This window comes from Chinchilla lanigera, unplaced genomic scaffold, assembly GCF_000276665.1.
Source record: "Chinchilla lanigera isolate Chin_1 unplaced genomic scaffold, ChiLan1.0 scaffold00005, whole genome shotgun sequence".
Lineage (NCBI taxonomy): Eukaryota > Metazoa > Chordata > Mammalia > Rodentia > Chinchillidae > Chinchilla > Chinchilla lanigera.
Window position 1 is genome coordinate 37,224,785 of NW_004955406.1, and position 18,496 is coordinate 37,243,280.

General features: G+C 51.1%; 1 protein-coding gene across 2 annotated transcripts in view; it reads right to left on the reverse strand.

Annotated features, from left to right (window-relative positions):
• Positions 1 to 18,496, reverse strand: part of Cacna1s (calcium channel, voltage-dependent, L type, alpha 1S subunit) — a 62,149-nt gene that overhangs the window by 23,605 nt on the left and 20,048 nt on the right. For both annotated transcript variants that reach the window (XM_013522110.1, XM_005375160.2), the window contains exons 7-20: positions 17,556 to 17,659; positions 16,001 to 16,146; positions 15,529 to 15,610; positions 13,877 to 14,037; positions 10,119 to 10,344; positions 8,971 to 9,178; positions 7,888 to 8,008; positions 6,879 to 6,993; positions 5,700 to 5,793; positions 5,079 to 5,148; positions 2,763 to 2,895; positions 1,967 to 2,096; positions 1,603 to 1,662; positions 135 to 241 (exon numbers count right to left, since the gene is read on the reverse strand). In XM_013522110.1, the coding sequence (XP_013377564.1) occupies positions 135 to 241; positions 1,603 to 1,662; positions 1,967 to 2,096; positions 2,763 to 2,895; positions 5,079 to 5,148; positions 5,700 to 5,793; positions 6,879 to 6,993; positions 7,888 to 8,008; positions 8,971 to 9,178; positions 10,119 to 10,344; positions 13,877 to 14,037; positions 15,529 to 15,610; positions 16,001 to 16,146; positions 17,556 to 17,659 (1,757 nt within the window). The remainder of the gene's footprint in view (positions 1 to 134; positions 242 to 1,602; positions 1,663 to 1,966; positions 2,097 to 2,762; positions 2,896 to 5,078; positions 5,149 to 5,699; positions 5,794 to 6,878; positions 6,994 to 7,887; positions 8,009 to 8,970; positions 9,179 to 10,118; positions 10,345 to 13,876; positions 14,038 to 15,528; positions 15,611 to 16,000; positions 16,147 to 17,555; positions 17,660 to 18,496) is intronic.

Sequence of the window (18,496 nt, forward strand, 5' to 3'; positions counted from 1 at the left end):
TGGTTATAAGCCATGGGTCCCCCATCCATAGCCCTGAGAGGCCCTCCTCTTGGGTCACGGCACCCACCAACAAGCAGAGGGTGGCCCTCCCGCTCTGAGGCCCATGCCCAGCACAGGCCCCTGCCACTGCTCACTCAAGTCCCATGGAGATGAGGGACACAGCCACCACCAGCAGGTCCAGGATGTTGAAGTAGTTGCGGCAGAAGGAGCCCTTGTGCAAGAAGGCTCCGTAGGTGGTCATCTGGGGAAAGAGGGGCAACGTCCTGGGTGGGAGGAGATTGGGGACAGGTCATCCCCACAGACAAGGACTTCCCTCCTCAGTCTAACCAGGAAGGGCACCTGTTAAGGCTCCTCAGAGGCCTCAGTGCACTGGCCTGCTCTCTGCTTCTGGGTGTAATGGGGCTTCCAGGACAGCACCCAAACTCCTTTGCCTTCCTGGAAACTTGGGAAGCCCCTCTGGCTAAGAATTGCTGAGCTGGGCTGAGAAGCCCCTCCAAACCCCAACCTTCAACAGGGCCTGGACCCTCTCTCTCCCCTCTGTAGTCCCCCTCCCAGATCCTGCCCTGCTCCACTTTCTTCTCTAACAATCTTTGCATAAAACCCTTGTATATTCTCGGAGTCTGACTGGAGAGGCCTTTCCTGTCATCCAAGACCCTATAGGAGTCTGTCTCTTGCTATTCCAGCCCCAGTACCCAGGGCTACCCCAATGTACAGTATATCCCAGCTCAAAGGGGTCACTGCCTCCTCTTTCAGCACTTCTCCACACCTTACAGTACATTTGTCATTGTCCTCCAGGGCTGCCCAGGCTGTCTCTCCCTGACAAAGTCCTGTCTGACTTCAGGGCCCAGCTCTAAGGCCCCCACCTCCACAAAGTCCCTTGACCTCAGGAAAGCCACCATCCCCCTCTGCTCGACTCAGTAGCTGAGGCCCTGCGTTAGGGGCCACCCCAGGGTCTGCTGGGGCCTGCTCCTGTGTACGCTGCCCTCCCCTCTCCTTGCTGGTTACAATGGAGGATGGGGATACTGGGTTTCAGGCTCCTCCCTCTCCAGCCCACCACCCCTGTGATGGCTTTGACACAGTGTGCTCATTCCTGAGGTCTAGAAGGATGTGCTGCGGATAAGGGATAAAAGGACACCACAGGACAGAGCTGCCAGAAGCCCAGGCCAGACAACGGTCACCTCTCTGGGGACTCCTGGAGGGAAAGACCTTGCCACTCACAAATACCCAAGGTCATATTTGTGAGCATATCTCAGCTCCCAGGTCTGCTCTTGTGCTCATCATGGCAGAACAGTGCCAAAGGCTTTGTAGACACGGGTGTGCCCTGCTGAGAGGTGGCACGCCACAACTTGGTTGTACTCCAAGTCTGCTCCAGCCTTCCAGCCATCCACCCGCTCACCCGCCTACTCTGGCCGAAGCCCTGTTCAGTCTCTTAGCTCCCACAAGTCTTTCCGGCGATGTCCACCTTCCTCTTACTTTTCTCCCACCCCTATCCCAGCCCTGAGTGTGTCCATGGTCTGCAAGTGGAGCCACATCAGGAAGTGTCCCTTCTCCGGCTCAGAAAAGCCCCACACCCAGGGCTGTCTGTCCCATAGCCGCACTCACCTTGAGGACAATCTCCACGGTGAAGACAGAGGTGAATGCGATGTCAAAATAGCCAAGGATCTGGGGATGAGGCAGGGAGAGAGCAGCCAGTGAGAGGAAGGTGGAGCAGCGGTGTCGCCTCACCAGCATTGCCATCATCGCCACTGTCACCAAAGCACACAGGCAGCGCCTGCCTTGCTCCCTGCAGTGACAGCACACTTCAGGGCCAATGGAGGGTCATCCTGGCCCCTCAAGAACTTGAACCCTCAGAAACTCTGAGGCCTGCCTGCAGCCACCCAGAGGATGCAGGTGAGCTCCGGGCACCAGAGTGAGAGGTGTGTGTTGCAGAGGGGAGCCCTGGGTCAGCAGAAGGGGCCACCAGCACCTTGTTCCTCGTGGACTCGGCACGGATGGGGTCCTCAGCGGCTAGGGCAGCACTGCTGAGCAGGATGAAGAGCAGGATGAAGTTGGTGAACCAAGTGGCATTGACGATGCGGTGACACAGGACACGGATCCTGGTGTGGCAGAAAGGGGGGACAGGGGACTTGTGGGCTGCTGGAAGCCCAGGCTCCACACACCCCTGTCCCCACCCTGGTCAGTGGAGAAGTAGAGCCTTGATTCGGCATGGTCCTCTGCTTGGGACACGCAGGAGCTCTGTCCCCCTCCCTTTTCTTTCTTCAGTCTTAGTCCCTTCTGCCAACTGAGACCCTCTGCCACCTGCCCCCCCACAGTGAATCACTACCCTGAGGCTTCCCCACAAAAAGATGAAGCAGGCTGATCACCGCTAAAAGTCTGAGCTCTCCCTAGGGTTGATCACATCCCTTCTAAAACTGTTCTTAGGGAGGAGCCAAGAAGCACGGCCCCCTTAGGTGTAAAGACTGATGAGCTCGAAAGCAGTACTCCTCCCTGAACTTCCTTTTCTTTCAGGTTTGCTGTTTTTGGTGTTGGTGCTGACGATGGACCCCAGGACCTCATGCGTGCTAAGCAAGTGCTCTACCCCTGAGCCACACCCCACCCAATACTAGCATTTTAAATGGGGCACAAGATTTCAGGTTCAAGGAGTGAGTTTCTCATGGGGTAATCATAGGCATGGAGAATGAAGAAGTCCTTTCAGAGCAGGAGAGCAGCTTTCTCTGAGAGCCGCATCTGTCACCCTACAGGGCAGCCAGAGGGCCACCCACTTGTTGGTGGGGCTGAAGATGAAGAAGGAGCTGGCTTCCGGAATGGGCACTGCCTTCTCTTTCAGCTGCAGCTCAGCCAGGGGGCGTGGCCGGGGGCTCACTGGGATCTCAGGTTCATCCTCCTCGTCATCCCCTGTGGGGAGACAGGGAGAGGTTAGGGATGTCTTCCCAAACTTTGCAATGCCCTTGGCTTCTGTGCTCAGAGGCTTCCTAGGAGTTCCTGCAGCCAGCAAGCAAAGGACACAGTGGGCCACTATGGGGACCATGGTGTTACCAGGGCCCAGCCTGGGCATCGCCCTTGCCCTTAGAGGAGCAGACCTGAGGTGTCAGGTGTCTGTGGGAAGGGCCCAGGATCTTCTGCAAGTAGGGCCTGGAGCAGGCCAAGGAGTCTTGTTGCTGTACCTTCTGTCTCCCCCACAACACCTGCCAGGACAGCAGGGGCTGCTTCAGGAGACATGAGTTCTGGTCCTGCCTCTAACTTGCTGTTCAGCGCTAGACAAGTCTGTACCCTTCCACAGTCTCAGCTTCCCAATTTGTGAAACTGGGATCTGGAAAGTTGTTGACATGAATGGACTTCTGAGCTCCCCTCCTAGGCTAGAATCCTAAAAATAATTTCAGAGAGGAACTCCCAGCATCGATATTTCTTGAACTTTAGCTCCAAGACCATGGCAGGCACAGGGTGCAGGTGGAGGAGGGAGAGCCCGTTCTCTGGTCTCAGGGCCTCATGAGAATGCTGAGAGCCTGGAGTCCTCAGCTCCAGGTTTGAGGACCCAGAGATCACACTTCATGCTCCCTGGGATTCCTCTTGCCTCCTCCCTGCTCCTCCCAGGCCTGGCAGTAACCCCCAGGGAAGCCAAGAACTCCAGACTCTGCTCTCTCTGTTGTGGAACCTGGGAGGGTTCCCACATCCATCCAAATCCCACTCCTTCTCCCCTATTCTCCAGAGAAGCTACGAATCTTCCTTCTTCCTCAGAATGGCCTCCTAACATGACAGATGCTTCCCATCCTGCCTGGGCCACCACCAATTTAAAAGGCACACTGTCTGCTTAACTGCAGAACTGTTCATTCTTAAGGTAACATCTTGACATCCATTTCCCTTTTATTTTTTTCCCTTTATCTTAATTTTATTGTACATACCTTTTGTAAGTCTTTTTTTTTTTTTTTTTTTTTTTTTGTAAGAAGCTGGATTATAAACACATTTGCCCACGGATACCCATGGAGGCCCATGGAAAGACCTGTCTTGCAACTGCCCACCCCACATGCCCTCTGTCCCCTGCCCTCCTCATTGTCCCAGCTCCTTCCCCTTTCCCTCACCTCTGATTCCCCATAGCAGCCACCTGCCCCCTGCATGCCTGCCTCGCCCATGTAGCAGCTAGTAACCATCATGTGAAAGGAATCCAGGTGAATCATTCTGAACTTCAAATATTCATTTCTGGTAGGTATTTGAAGAGATTTTATCAGTCTTACTTGTACCACCTCCATTCTTCCCACACTTGGCCTGCAAAATCCTTTCATATGTTCACCCATTCTGTTTATTGAATGCCTATTCTCTGCCAATCTCTATGCCATTTGGAGGACAAAAAGTCCCTTGAGAGCTTAGAGTCACTACGGCAAGCAGCTGGCTCCACAAAGAGATGTAAAATCGCCCTGAAACCCAATGCTCCAAAGGACCCATGAGTGAATAGAGAGGGAGTCTGATAGCTCTTGGGTCCCAGGGCCCTTCCAGGAGGCTTTTAGTGTTCACCAAACCCGGCTCTGCTTTCTTCATGTCTTCTCTATGGTCCAGAAGAGAAAGATTTTGGCAGCAGCCTCTGGGCATGTGCATCTATGAGATCTTTACCCACAGGTGTGCTTCTCCATCTTTTCTCTTGTCCTGCCCTTGTGACCCCCTTTGGTCTTTGTCATAGTGTTAATTTTGGCTCTATTTCAGACACTGGACAGTGAGCGACCTGTGTCATTGTCGCATGGATGGAGTGCCCTCATTTAGGGTCCATTCTGCATGACTGGCAGGGAGGACTTGTGTTCCCAGCAGTCTCTCTGACCTTTGAAAACCGAGTCTTCGGCAGTAAATCATACAGTGGACCCTCAATAAATAATTGCTGAAGAAAATAAAACAAAATGTGTGTCTTTTTCTACCGTGTGTGTTGTAGAGAGAGGCAAGCTAGCAGATAGCTTATTTGCAAGGGTAGGCACAGAAGGGACATCTCAGGTCTCGACCTCTACATGGGGCATCCAGGCAGGCGACACACAAGAGATTACCCTGGGAGAGTCAGCACCAGCACCATCCCCCCTGGGTCTCAGCTCGAGGATCCTCACCTGGGAAGTCAGCTGAGGGGTAGGGATCCTTCACCTCATTGACATTGGATTCAAACTCATCGATTTTCAGCTGTAGGAAGGAACACAATGAAGATCTTGATGAGGTGTAGGCTCAGACAGCATATCCAAGCTTCTAAGGGCAAAGCCTGAGCCTGTCTGAGCCTGACCGAGCCCTCTGCTTGGTTCTCCAGCAGGGAGTTGAGCTCTCAGGCCAGGATCTCCATTCCCTCTGGGACCCAGTTCCCTGGCTCCTTGAACTCCATTTCCTTAGTCTCCAAGAATGCTGAACAGAACCAGGCTGGAACAAGCAGGGCCGGGCCAGCAATGGTGAGAAGCCAGACTGGGCCTCTCCGTAGAGCAGTGGTGTCATGGAGAAGTGGAAGTGCTCTGGGGCAGGAAGCTGGGACTGGGAGTCTGAGCCTCTCAGCGCAGGAGTCCCTCGAGGAGGTAGGTGCACTGGCTCCTCCTCCCACAGAAACACAATGGGATGCCCTCGGCTGGCAGGTGGCACTCTCCTACCTCCCTCCCTGCCCCACCAAATCCCCAAGGCACAGGGATGGGGAGACCTTCAGAGCTCCCACCTCCCATCTGGGCTGTGAAACACCCCACAAAGAGTCTCACCTTGGCGGTGGTAGGGATGCCTTCCCCCTTGGGTTTCTGCTCTAGCTTCTTGGCCATTATGGACTTCTCCTCCTCAGACTTTTCTGGGAGGCCCCTGAGTTGGAAAACCAAGGAAACTCAAGGTGAAAGCTGAATGAGAAAGTTCTCAGGGGTCTTCTCAGCCTGACAACACCCTTAGGGGGAGCCCACATCCGTGTTCAGGGGCTCTGTGCAGGAGGGAGCACTGACCACCAAGTGCAAAGGCAGTGGCTTGAGCAAGCCCTTCTCTGTAGGAAGAGGGAACAGTGCACAGCCCAGGCTTGAGGTTCACTGTTCAGCCATATTCCAAGTCTGCTGAGAGTAAACAGGTAAAACGTGGCTTTGTACCCAGTTCCTACAGAATTCACAGTGTGGAAGCATGTTTTATCTAAGACGGTTCCAATTCTGGAAATGCTTGAACTCCAGTGCTGGTCTGTGTCTTCTTTGCTTTTCCTATCTTTCCTTCACAAGAGTGCAGAGTCCATTCTTGTAGGCAGGGCCACCTGGAGAAGCAGGCCTCTATCCTGAACCTAGCAACTTCAAGTGCAGTCCTCTGATGATGAGCAGCATTAGCACCCACAGCGACCATGTTAGATACGCAGAACCTGGGCCCACCCCACCTAGTTTGGACCAACTCAAACAGAATTTGCATTTTAACAAGGTCTCCATGTGGTTCATTTCCAGTTTGAGTTTGAGAAACACTGTCTGGAAGACCAGTCCTTCTTCCACTCTCAGAGGAGAGTCCTAGGCTTCAGAATGACATGGCAGTTCACAGCTGGAGTAACTGGTGAAAGACCTGATCTGGAAGCCAACCCCTGCTTCACAGAGGGAGCACACTGAGGCTCAGGAAGGACATGAGCCCTTCAAAGCACTGTGACTCAGTAGCAAGGCTGGGAGGAGAAAACCCAGTAGTCCTCACCAGTGTGGCCTGATCTAACCTCCCAGGCTCTGCCATCACATCTTCTGAGGCCTGCCTAGAAGGCCAGCCTACTTTTACCTGCCCAAGGATTGCTCATTGGCCTTCAGCAGCCTGGATGTTCTGGTTGTAGAAGGCTGCTCTCTGGAGCAGGTGCCATGTGGCTCCAGGCAGGATCAACCCAGAGCTAGGAGGCCACAGCCAGGACCCAGCACTCTAGCTCCCTCTGAGGATGCAGCACTCACCTGGACATCTTCCTACGTTTTCTCTCTTCAGCCTTGGCCTTCTGGGCAGAAGTCAGACTCTCTGCCTCAGCCAAGTTGTCCACGGCAATGGCCAGGAAGACATTGAGCAGGATGTCTAGGAGAGTCCAGCTGAGGAAACTTGGTTGCTGGTGGGAGGAAGCCTCTGGGGCAGGAGTCACTCCCTGCCAGTGTGCTGGCAGACCTATCCCTGGAGCATCTCTTGCCAGAGCTAACCACAGGACAGTGTGGGCCCAGGGCATAGGCTAGAAATCTTAGGGAAGCTCTGTGTCCATGACCAGGCCTGAATCCACTCATCCCTGGAATGCTATCCATTTCTGGCCAGAACCTAGCCCAGCTCCCGCAGCAGGCTACTGGGAGCACCAGTGAGGCACAGCAAGTAGGACCTCTGCTGGGCACACTTGAACTCAGTGGAGATTCCCTCTGTTCCCTCCCAAATCAGATTCCACAGTGCAGACATGGGACCCCTGAGGTACACCCAGGCTATGGGTGAGAGACCCCTGAAGTACCATCAGCATCTCTCTGGCTCTGCCTGCCTCACCCTCCCATCTGCTCATCTTATCTCTGGCCTGTCCTGGCCCAACCTTCCTGGTCCCAGTGCTCAGAATGACCACCCCTGGCCTCAGGTCCTGCTTCCTTCCTGCCTGCCTTTGAACCTTTGGACCAATCTGCCCACCATCTCCACTGCTCCTCAGCTAAGCCCTGTGCCTCCTCTACCTGCTCCAAGCTCACCAACCTACCTAGGATTAACTCCCACCCCTGTGCCACCCTGTGGCAATCGCTCCTGTGGTTCTCAGACCTTTCTGGTGGGAGCAGTAGCCTATCACCATCCCTGCCTTTCCAGGGTCTGGTCCTCTCACCCATAGCCTGGGCACCACCCTCCAACCAGAGGGCCCAGCTGTCTAGCAAGTGTGCACCCTTGACTGCTCTCTGAAGTCCTTCTTCCCACTCCTGCCTAGTCCTTCTCTGCATCTGTCCCCTGGGAGGATACAGTTGCCACACACGAAAAGTATGATGAAGTAAATGCACACAAGCACACCTGGGTAGGTGGGCCCTCCGTAGGCCATGATGCCATTGTACATCACAGAGTTCCAGTCTTCTCCCGTCAGGACCTGAGGTGAAGGGGAAAGGAGGAGACAAGGATGGGAATGCAAACAAACCAAGATTGCATGGTCCAAAAGGCTTCTTGCAGCCCTATCTGGTCTCCCAGGCCTCCCCTTCATCCCACAGCACAAGTGACTGCCTCCTGTTCTCCTTGCCATCCCTCTTCCAATGGTCTAAACCTTACTAAGGTGCTTGAGGGCCAAGGAGGTTGACTATGGGGTCACTATGTCCCCAGCTCTGCTCCTAATCCCCAGATTAAACTGGACTGCACCCCCAACCTCCTTCATCCCAGCCTCCAGACATGGTGTGAATGTCAGGTCCCTTGAAAGGCATGATGCCAGCCAACAGGGGTGAATGGAGGAAAGAGAGTGTGAAGCCATCCACAGGATCAGCTGTCACCTACCGCCCCTCTGCAGGTACCACAGAGTGCTGTGACCAGTGAGATTTGGGCTATAGCTGAGAGGAGCATTTCGTTGCTGTACACTAAGGAAGCTCCTCTAGGGGGTCTGCAGCTCTCAGGGTTCTCACTGAGTCACAGCCAGCCCTCCTTGGGCAGCTTCCAGGGAACAGGGGGCAGAGGTGTCTCTGGGGCTACCCAAGCCTCGTAGAGAAAACAAACACTTTGTCTAGCTTCGCCCTCAGGGACACAAAGCTTGCGCATCTGTCCTCACAGCCCACTCCAACTCCAGCCATGCATCAACTGCCCACCTGCCTACTGCGGGCCACCACTCTGTGAAGCACCAGGACCAAGACAAATCAGCTTGGGATAACCCCAGTGGAGAGCACAGGCAAGCAAATATTACAATGGCAAGAAGCACAGGTGCTTAGGATGGGGTCCTGGAGAAGGACACTGAACTCAACCAGCAGATCAGAGGCTTCCTGGAAGAGGTGACACTGCCCTGGTCTTGAAGGACAAGCAGCAGGATCCAGCCAGCGCCCAGAAAGAAGAACGCACAAGCGACTGGCCTACCTGGAAGACACTGATGAGGGCCTGGGGGAAGTTGTCAAAGTTGCTGCGCCGCACCTCCGTGTCCTCAAAGTCGTACCTGCCCCCGAAGAGCTGCATGCCCAGCAGGGCGAAGATGATGATGAAGAGGAACAGCAGCAGCAGCAGGGAGGCGATGGAGCGGATGGAATTGAGCAGGGAAGCTACCAGGTTGCTTAGTGACGTCCAGTACCTGAGGAAGAGGAGTGGCGCGATGGGGAGGAGGCAGAGCTCTCTCCCCAGCACTCTGCAGGGAGGATGGACACACAGGGCAGGGCTGTGCGGGGGACTAGAGGGCCCCAGGCCCATGCTGCGTGCCCGCTCTCTCCTTCCTGCCAGGCTCTTACCTCCTCAGGAGTGCTGTGGATTCACTTCCAGCACCACAACTCGGCTAGAAACTCCCCAAGAGTAGGGATGGTCCTCCCTTGTGTACCCCTATATGCCGACACCGCAGGCCCCATACCTGTGGTTTCTGGTGCCTGGGGCTAACTGTGAATGCTACCAAATCCTGCATATGCAGGCCCATGAGGTGCTTTTAGAGCAAGAGGGCAAAGACCGTATCCACACTTTTTATTAGGGATGTTGTTGTAACTGTTCCATTTTATTATTAGTTGTTGTTAATCTCTTACCGTGCCTAATTGCTACACTTTATCACAGGGCTGTGTGAATGGGAAAAGCCTTGTACAGACCAGGCTCAGCACTATGCGTGGCTTCACACATCTACGAGAGTCACACATATCCTTGTAATGAGGGGAATTACTGTAAAAGAATGCATTTCCTTTTCCCCCACCCCCACAACATTCTGACCCCTCCTTTTATTCTTTCTGCACCTCCTTCTACCTTATTTGCATGCTTTTTCTCTACTTCTCTGCTTTCCATCTCCCTCCCTTCTTCCTGTCCTTCCTCCCTCTCCCAGCGTTTCCTTTGCTGTCCTTCCTTTCTGTTCCCCACCATGCCCTCACTCTCTGAAGGATGCAAGACAGAAACAGAAGTGAGCTCAAAGGTCGGGAGTGACTTTCTATCCCCGAAGGAAGTGAAGGGAGAAGTGCTGGGCAAGGGCTGGAGATGAACGTGTGTGGGCCCCAGAGCATAGGAAACAAAGGCGGTGACCTAGACCCTCGGAGCGCTCTCACTTGGTGATCTTGAAGATCCGCAGGAGGCGGATGCAGCGGAGCACGGAGATGCCCAGGGGTGACATGGCGCCCGACTCCACCAACAGGATCTCCAGGATGCCGCTGCACACCACGAAGCAGTCGAAGCGGTTGAAGATGGACATGAAGTACTGGCGCAGGCCCAGCCCGTACATCTTCATCAGCATCTCGATGGTGAAGAGGGCCAGCAGCACCCGGTTGGCGACATCTGTGGGTCAGCAGCGCAGACTCGGCACCCGTCTCCTTCCCTTCCCGCACCTCTGAGCCTCAGCCCCGCACACCCTCCTCGGCTCCCCCAGGCATCATCTTTTTTTTAATCTTCAAAAGCCAGTAAAACCTGGTGACTTCTAGCAAGATAGGCCATACTGTATTTAAGAGCAAGAGAGTTTAAAATTTATTATTATTATTAATTCTTTCTATCCTACGAATGAGGCTCACAGGGCCTCTACCATTAAGCTACATCTTCAACCTTTTTTAGTTTTGTTTTGGTTTTTTGTTTGTTTGTTTGTTTCTTTTTTGAGACAGCATCTAGCTATGTTGCCTAGGCTAGCCTTGAACTTGCCATCTTCCTGCCTCAGCCTCCCAAGCAGCTGGAATTACAGATATGCACCATAATGTCCAGTGAGAGTTTTGTTACTTTTAATCTCTGGCAAATTCATTCAGCTCTGTCCTTCTCCCATTTTATTACGCGCCTTCCTCTCTTCTGAGAGAGAAGGGCTCTCCATGTGCAAGTTCATCTGTCCCGTGAAGCTTTGCCCTGTCCATCTCAAAAGTCACTATCAATGATCCTTTGTCTTTCTTACGCATTTCACATCATGCTTTCAAGTGGACCGTGGCATGGCCATTTGGAACACCCAGGTCTCGCCCAAGTCCTCTGTCTCTGCTGTCCTAGCTTCTCCCTCCCTGTCACAGCAAACTTCCTGGAAGGGCAGTGGGCATTGCTCTCTTCATGTCACACCATACTCTGCCCCAGGTTCTCCAGGTCCTCTCTGCCTCGCTCTTTCCAGGGACCCATCGCTCCATGTTGCCAAACCCCGGGGTCATGTGACTCTTGTTTCCCTGCCCTCCCAGGAGCACTGGGCTCTGGGTCAGTCTCTTGCTCTTTAAAACACTCTCTCCCTGCCCACCCTCTCCTCCTTTGGTTTCTGTGACTCCACATCTTTGGGAATTTCCTCTGCTTTTCTAAGTCCTCTCTGCAGATGCATTCTTTAACTGGTCACGGGACTTGAGCTACATACTTGAATGTAAACTCTCCCCTTGTGATCTGCAATGTTCTAAAATCATAGCTTCAACACCATTCCTGCCAATGGCTCACAGATGTAATTCTTCTAGAGATCTGGGCCTCTCTGTTGAGTTCCAGACCCAGGTTTCCAACTGCTTCCTTGACCTCTCCACTGGGATATCTCAAAGGCATCTCAAACTCAACAGGCCGTGGGTCCTGCCTACCCTTCTCCACCCACCAAAAACACTGGGTCCCTGACCATCTTCCCCATCTTAACAAGTGGAACTACGATTTTCACCTCCACCTGTCTTTGAGGGCGGCGTTCCCATCTTCCCCATCCATCCTCACTGATGACGGATGATAAGGAGTGGCACATTCAAGGCTCTCAAGAAGACTGATTGCAGTGAATGAGTGCATCAACAGATGGATGCATGCATCTGATTGCTAGCTTTGTTTCCTATATCCTTCCCATAGAAAAAAACAATCCTTTTTCCTTTCTTCCTTCTCTCCCTCTTTCTCTTTCTTCTTTCTTTTTTCTTTCTTTCTCTTTCTCTCTCTTTCTTTCTTTCTTTCTTTCTTTCTTTCTTTCTTTCTTTCTTTCTTTCATTCTTTCTCTCTCGCTAGTGAAGATTTCACTGAGTCACATTCTCAGCCTTCTTTTTATTTTTCATGTTGAGACAGGGTTTTGCTAAATTTCCCAGACTGGGTTCAAACTTGCCATCCTCCTGCCTCAGCCTCTCAGAGTATTGGGATTACAGGTGTGTGCCACCATACTTGGCTGTTTCTTGCTTCTATGAAATTTAATCTCATTTATCACTTTAAACAGTCTCTTTTGTACTGCTCTATTATCTCAGGTTCCTGGGATTTTTAGTTCTCCTTGGTTGGACCCACTGACTCTTCCTTAGGCTGCCTCTGTTCCTTATTTGCTTTTCAATTTTTTTTTTTTTAAATTATGAGCTCATCATCAGGAAACAATTTTTCCTGCAGGGAATCTATATGCCTTGGCTTAAGAATCATCCTTAAAAAATATTTGCATTGGCTTCTCTTGAGCACCCTGGGGATCTCACTTGTTTGTGACTAGTTTTTTATGCTTCTATCTTTGTTTATAATCCTTGTACCAAGAAAAGTTATGCAGCTTGGACCCCATACCTATACAAGACACTGATTAGAGTTCAATGTTTCACTTGAGATGTTATTTTCTTCCTCCTAGGGTCTCTAGAAGAGGTAAACTTCCAAGCTCCTTACATAGCTCAACGGGCAGTAAGATTTTCACGTCCCTGGCATGGGATACCCTTTGCAGGGCCCTAGGTCCTGCCTTTGTACAGGCATTGAGTGCCTGGGTGCTGCCCTTGAGGGTTTAGGCTAGTTTTGAAACATCCCAGGAAGTCAATTCATGAGCTCACTGCTCCACCCTCGGGTCACTGCTTGCTTTCTGCCCCCCAAAGGCTTCCTTCTTATTCCTCGCCATTGTTACTATAACGGATGCAGCATTGTTAGGCGTTGGTAGTGAGCAGGCACTTAGTTTGTCTACCATGTTGTTAGAATTGGCCCTTCTTTTACCTTACTCTTTGTCACGGCCCAGAGCTCTGCACACAGAACATAACATAATCTCCAGCGTGGAGAAGGCCAGACAACTTACTTTGGTTCAGAGACTGGTCTGATCATATTATATTCCTGCATGTAACTTTCCATTGGCTTCCCTTTGCCTCAAGGCTAAACTCCTAACACCTCAATGACAGCACAGAAGGCCCCCTATGAGCAAACACATCTCCTGCCACTCTCCCAATCTATACAAAGCTCTGTGACTTCCTGAATTTACTGTTCCATGGACTGTTCCACATCTTTGCACACACTGTTCTTCCCGCAGGAATTTCTGCCAGCCTATGACCTCATGTGTCTTGTCTGCTTATCCTTTCAGATCCTGGGGCTCCAACATCTCTTTTGTGACTCTCCTTTTGCTACCTCCTCTCTATCATTGTCCTCCTCAGATAGACTTGAAACTATCAATATCTGTCTTCTCCTTTGGTTAAGTACATTCCTTCAAGTCAAAAGAAGCACCTGCTCTCGCTTTATCCTGAGTTCTCTTGCTACATGTTTTACCTACACTATGCAATCAATACATAGTTGGTGCAAGATTGCTGTTTTGTAGTAGGATTTGAACTTGGATGCTTGGCACTCTAAATTACTGGTAATCATATGTGCAATGGTCTTAACTGAAATAATTTGCCCAGAAATCTTGGCAAGCACCTAAGAATTGTCCCAATGTATTGTTTCACTGCCCCTGGTGAGTAACAACGTCAAGAGAAGGAAAGCTGGGTGTGCCATTTCGCCTTCTGAGGTCTCTATTTTCCTACTCTCAGAAGAGGGGTTAAACCATATGATCCAGCACCAATAATTGATAGTTTCTAGAAAACAACATCAAAATCAAATTTACCTCTTCTCCAAACTTTACGGCTCCCTAGGCAGCTTTTGGCATTGATGTCCATGTGCCCTCTTCCTGCCCTTCCCTCTGACTCACCTTGCAAATGGGTCAACCAGAGTGGCTGGTTGTGGTGCTCCGAGGCAATAGACAGGGTGTTGAGGGCAACGATCAGAATCACCAGCCAGTAGAAGACCTTGGATTTCACTATGTCATGGCATTTCCAGCGAAAGACACGGTTCCACTGCCTCCAGTGCCGGCTGAGCGGGGACACAAGGAGATGAAGACCACGTGCTGCTGTGCTCGGTCTACCTGTCTGCAGTTCCTTTTGCCCTGCTCCAGCTGTGCCCCCTCTGATCACCCACAGTGTCCTCCAGCCACACAGGCAAAGCTAAGGGCAAGAGCTGCTGAGCCTGGCTCATTTACTGGTTCCTCATCTTTCAAATGAGGATAGCTATGATCCAACCTCCAAGGCAGTTAAATGGGATAACGTAAGCAAAATCCTTAGCACAGTGCTGGACAGAATACTGTAGGTGCTCCACACATTTTGATCTCAGTGAAAGCAATGCTGAGATGCACATTCTGCCCATTATTAGAAAGTCTTAAATAAACTAGTAATGTTTGGGGGAGGAGCCAGGAAAGGTGTGAGGAAAAGGCACTTTCATAGCTAGTAGAGCCTTTTAGGTGAGCAATCTGGCAGCACTTACCAAAGTTTAATATCTACCTATCCTTTGACCCAGCAATTCCATTTCTATAATTCTGCTCTGCAGAAGTGGTCAGACTTTTGCACAACTGTTCCCTGCAGCACTGTATGCTTTGCCCAAAACAGGAAAGATTAAGCACATTCTGATGTATGTGTACTGTGAAATATTTCATATTCAAAGATACACCTAAAAGATGTGTATGTTTGCATATGGTACATGTACACACAGGTGTGAAAATCATCCTCAGTAGATAATTTGAAGTAAAAATATAAGTCATGACATAATATATATCATATTCATTTATTCAACAAATATTTGTCAATACTTCCTGCATCTTGGGTGCTGTTCTAGTCCCTGTAGTGACTTTAGTTTACATATATAACCCCATCATGTAAACAAAAACAAAAATGTCTAGGGTGTGTGTGTGTGTGTGTGTGGTGTGGGTGGGTAAGAGAGGGATGAAAGCACAGAAAAGATCTTAGAGTGATGCATGTGTAACTGTTACCATGGTTACCCCTCTTTGAAGGGCACTAAGGACCTTCCTCTCTTCTTTGATATATTTCTGTAATGTTTGATCTTTTAAAAGCCATAATTATGTATGAATTTGTAGAAGAACACAGCCTACCAAACAAACAAGCCTTCCTCTTAAGACAAAGACAAGACAATGCAGAGTATCCTTTGTCTCCAGACTGCTGGCCAGGGCTACTGCCTTTTTGGAAAACCCCCTGCTGCTAGGCGTTCACCCTCTCAACACACACACACACACACACACACACACACACACACACACACACATACATTTCTTTCTCCAACACAAGTCACTTCCCCCAGCCTCAGCCCTTGCTGAGCCCCTAAGGGCTCCCCTTTTCTTCCTTGTGAAGTATATAAGTAGGTCACCTACTCAGGGCCCTCTGTGACTGCTCATCCCCTGATGTCTGGCCCCTGCAGTCCTCAGAGTAAGGACTGAGCCTATTTCTCCAGAAAAACGTTTTTTTCCAAGGGCTTGGAAATTGGCTTGACACCTCAGTGGGATGGGCAGATACTCACATGAACTGGATGATTTTGTTCAAGCCCTCTATCTCATACAGGCTTTCTGTGTCAGAGCCCCCTTCATCCAAAGACAGCTTCCCTGGGGACAGGACAGATGTATATAGTCAGCCAGCCTTGATTTAGTCACCCCTGGAAAGGACACCAGTGACTGTGGTCCCTAAGTGGGCCTGGATCCTTCTGTTCTTTCCTGAGACCCAGATTCCTGAGAGCTGAGAGCCCGCACCTGCAGGGATGGGCCATTGTGGGTTGGCTGCACAGCACTTTGGGAAGAGGTTGGCATACCTGGATGCTAACATCTGGAGATGTAAGGTTTTAGGCAAATCATTGTTCTGTAAGGGCAAATGTTACACCTGCTCAAAGGGCTGCCGGGCTTTTGGGAGGGTTAATGGGGCTGTGCTCTCTATGGAGCCGAACACAAGGTGCAGTCAGCAGTGGGGAGGGGACTGTGACCATGGCCTCAGGCCCATACCTTCTCTCAGGTCCTCCACGTCCATGACCTCGCCCTGTGTGATCCAGCTCATGTAGCCCCGGAGGTCCTCCTCCAGCTGCTGCTTCTCCCGGAGCTTTTGGAAGGTTCCCCTGGACTTGGCCTTCTCCCGCTCCTTGGTGAATTCCCTGAAATGGGATGGGAGACCAGAAAGAAAGAGAAGAGGAAAGAGGGGACGCGGAGAACTGAGCTTTCTGGGGACAAAAAGGGAACATTTTGTGGCTTGATGTGACTCCTCCTAGCCTGGGTTGTCGCCTGGGGTCCAGGTGCCCTCTCACTCCCACTTACCCGTGTCCACCCCCCAGCATGCACTGGCGACTTCTCTGGCCCTCTTCATCCATTTCTTTCTTCTCTTCATCCATTTTCTTTCCTCCTACTTAGTTTAGGGTTACTTTAGGTATTGAGGGGTCTGTGACAAGATAGTGCCTTGCCCTGTCAGCGATGGATCCTCAATATCCACCATACCACCTGACATTTTAAACTACCTTGGAAATCATTTCTGCTTACAGTCCTAAGGCCTGGAGAATGTTCTGGGCTCAGAAGCCAGGCAGCGACCACAAGAAAGGGCCTTGGGCCAGCAGGGCACCTTCAGGCCAGCAGAGGGCAGCCCTGGGCCACCGGGTAGAGCCTAGCGTGGGTGGTGAGGCCGGCAGGGAGGCAGCGCAGACATGGGCTCTGAGATGGGCCCAGGGGCAGGAGGGTCTGCTCACAAGGAGTCACCTTGCCCTGGTAGCCACTGGTGGTATCACTGTGGTTTGTCACCTGTGTTCATTAATAAAGGAAATGCTAAATTTCCATTGAGAGTATAAGAAATAAATATGTTTCTCCTAACCAACTTCACACTCCCTGAATTCTCTCCAGACTGCCTGGGGGGAAGTTTCTGGGGTGGGCTGGTGCCCACACAGAAGGAAGTGGATGTCCACTGCTGTCTCTGCACCACGAGTGGGCGGGAACACAGACGGGCTGGCTCGGAGAGAATGGCACTCATTAATAATGCCTGTCACTGCTTAGTGCTGGTTGTGCTGAGGCCTGTTCTAAGTATTTTATGCACATTAACCTTTAATCCTCAATGCAATCCTATGAAATAAGCACTGAAATTATTCCCATTTGACAGATATGGACACTGAGGTACAGAGAGGTTAGGTAATTAGACAAAGCAAGCAGTAGCATGGGGATTTAAGAGGGCAGCCTAGTTCAGAGTCTGCATGCTTCAACAGAGGCTCTGCAGTGAACATCAACTTAGGGATGCTTGGGGAAAGGAGACTGGGCTCTGTGGGGCTTTACTCAGGACAGAAGGAAGATCAGAAGAAGGCTTGAAGAGAAGAGGGGAAGAAGATTAAAACTTGAAGGGTCCCTCCTGCATCTTCTATCATTTGCTTGCTAATGCAAAAGAGGTGCCTTGGCCCAGTGGGGCTAAGAGGGGCCCAGGGAAGAGCTGAGGGTCTAACCCATACCCATCCGCCCTGCCCTGCTCTGCACCACCCTCCTCGTCCCCCTCTTCCTCCTTCTCCCTGCAGCTGCCTCTGAACCTCCTTACCCGCTCAGGACGCCCAGCACCAGGTTGAGGATGAAGAAGGATCCCAGCAGAATGAGGGTGACAAAATAGATCCAGGGCCACTCGTTCCCGATGGCATCATTGACCTGGTCCAGGCAAAAGTGTGAGCTCCATCCTCTGACTGAAGGCTCAGCTCTTCTCCCCAATTCTGTTTGCTCAGACTCCACCCAAACTTCGGGACCAGAAGAGAGGCCATCGGGGCAGCAGGGAGACCTTCGCTAGCCTGAGGACCAGCATCTGAGCTAGAAGGGCCTCTGAAGGCTAGAGACCTACCTGGCTTGGCCTGGACCAAGCCATTTTCCCTCCAGTCAAGGGCATCTCTCATTTGCCTCCCCGATGACACTCAGCATGGACACTTCTCCAGCTTGTTTCTTTACAGACAAGATTTTCCAAAACAAAAACCTCTGACTTTAGACAAGCTGCCTAACGTGTCTGAGCATCATCCCATCTGTCAATGAGGATAATGATACGTGCACTCTCCTCACAGGCTTGTAGCAGAGGTGAAAGAACATGTGTGACACTCCCTTGACATGTTTAATAATTTGCTTCCCTAATGTGAGCTTATGAGAAATATTCATCCGAAGCCTTTATATTTGCAAAGCATTTGACAGCTTTACAATCCCCACCCCCCAGGCAGTGCCAGGTTGTGATTAAGAGTTCTGGGTTGGAGCCAGCTAGATCAGTTCTTGGCTGTATTAGTCATTAGGTTCAAAACTGTGAGCAAGTTATTTAACCTTCTTGAGCCTCACTTTTCTTACCTGGAAAAGGGGAGCAATGCCATCTATTGTTGGAGAATTAAGTAAGCAATATAACCTAGCTCTTAATAAACACCAAATAAACAATACACCTCACAAGAAAACTCTCCTAGAGCATTGAGTATGTGCTAAGCACTGTTGGAACTCAGTGAATCTGCCCCACTACCT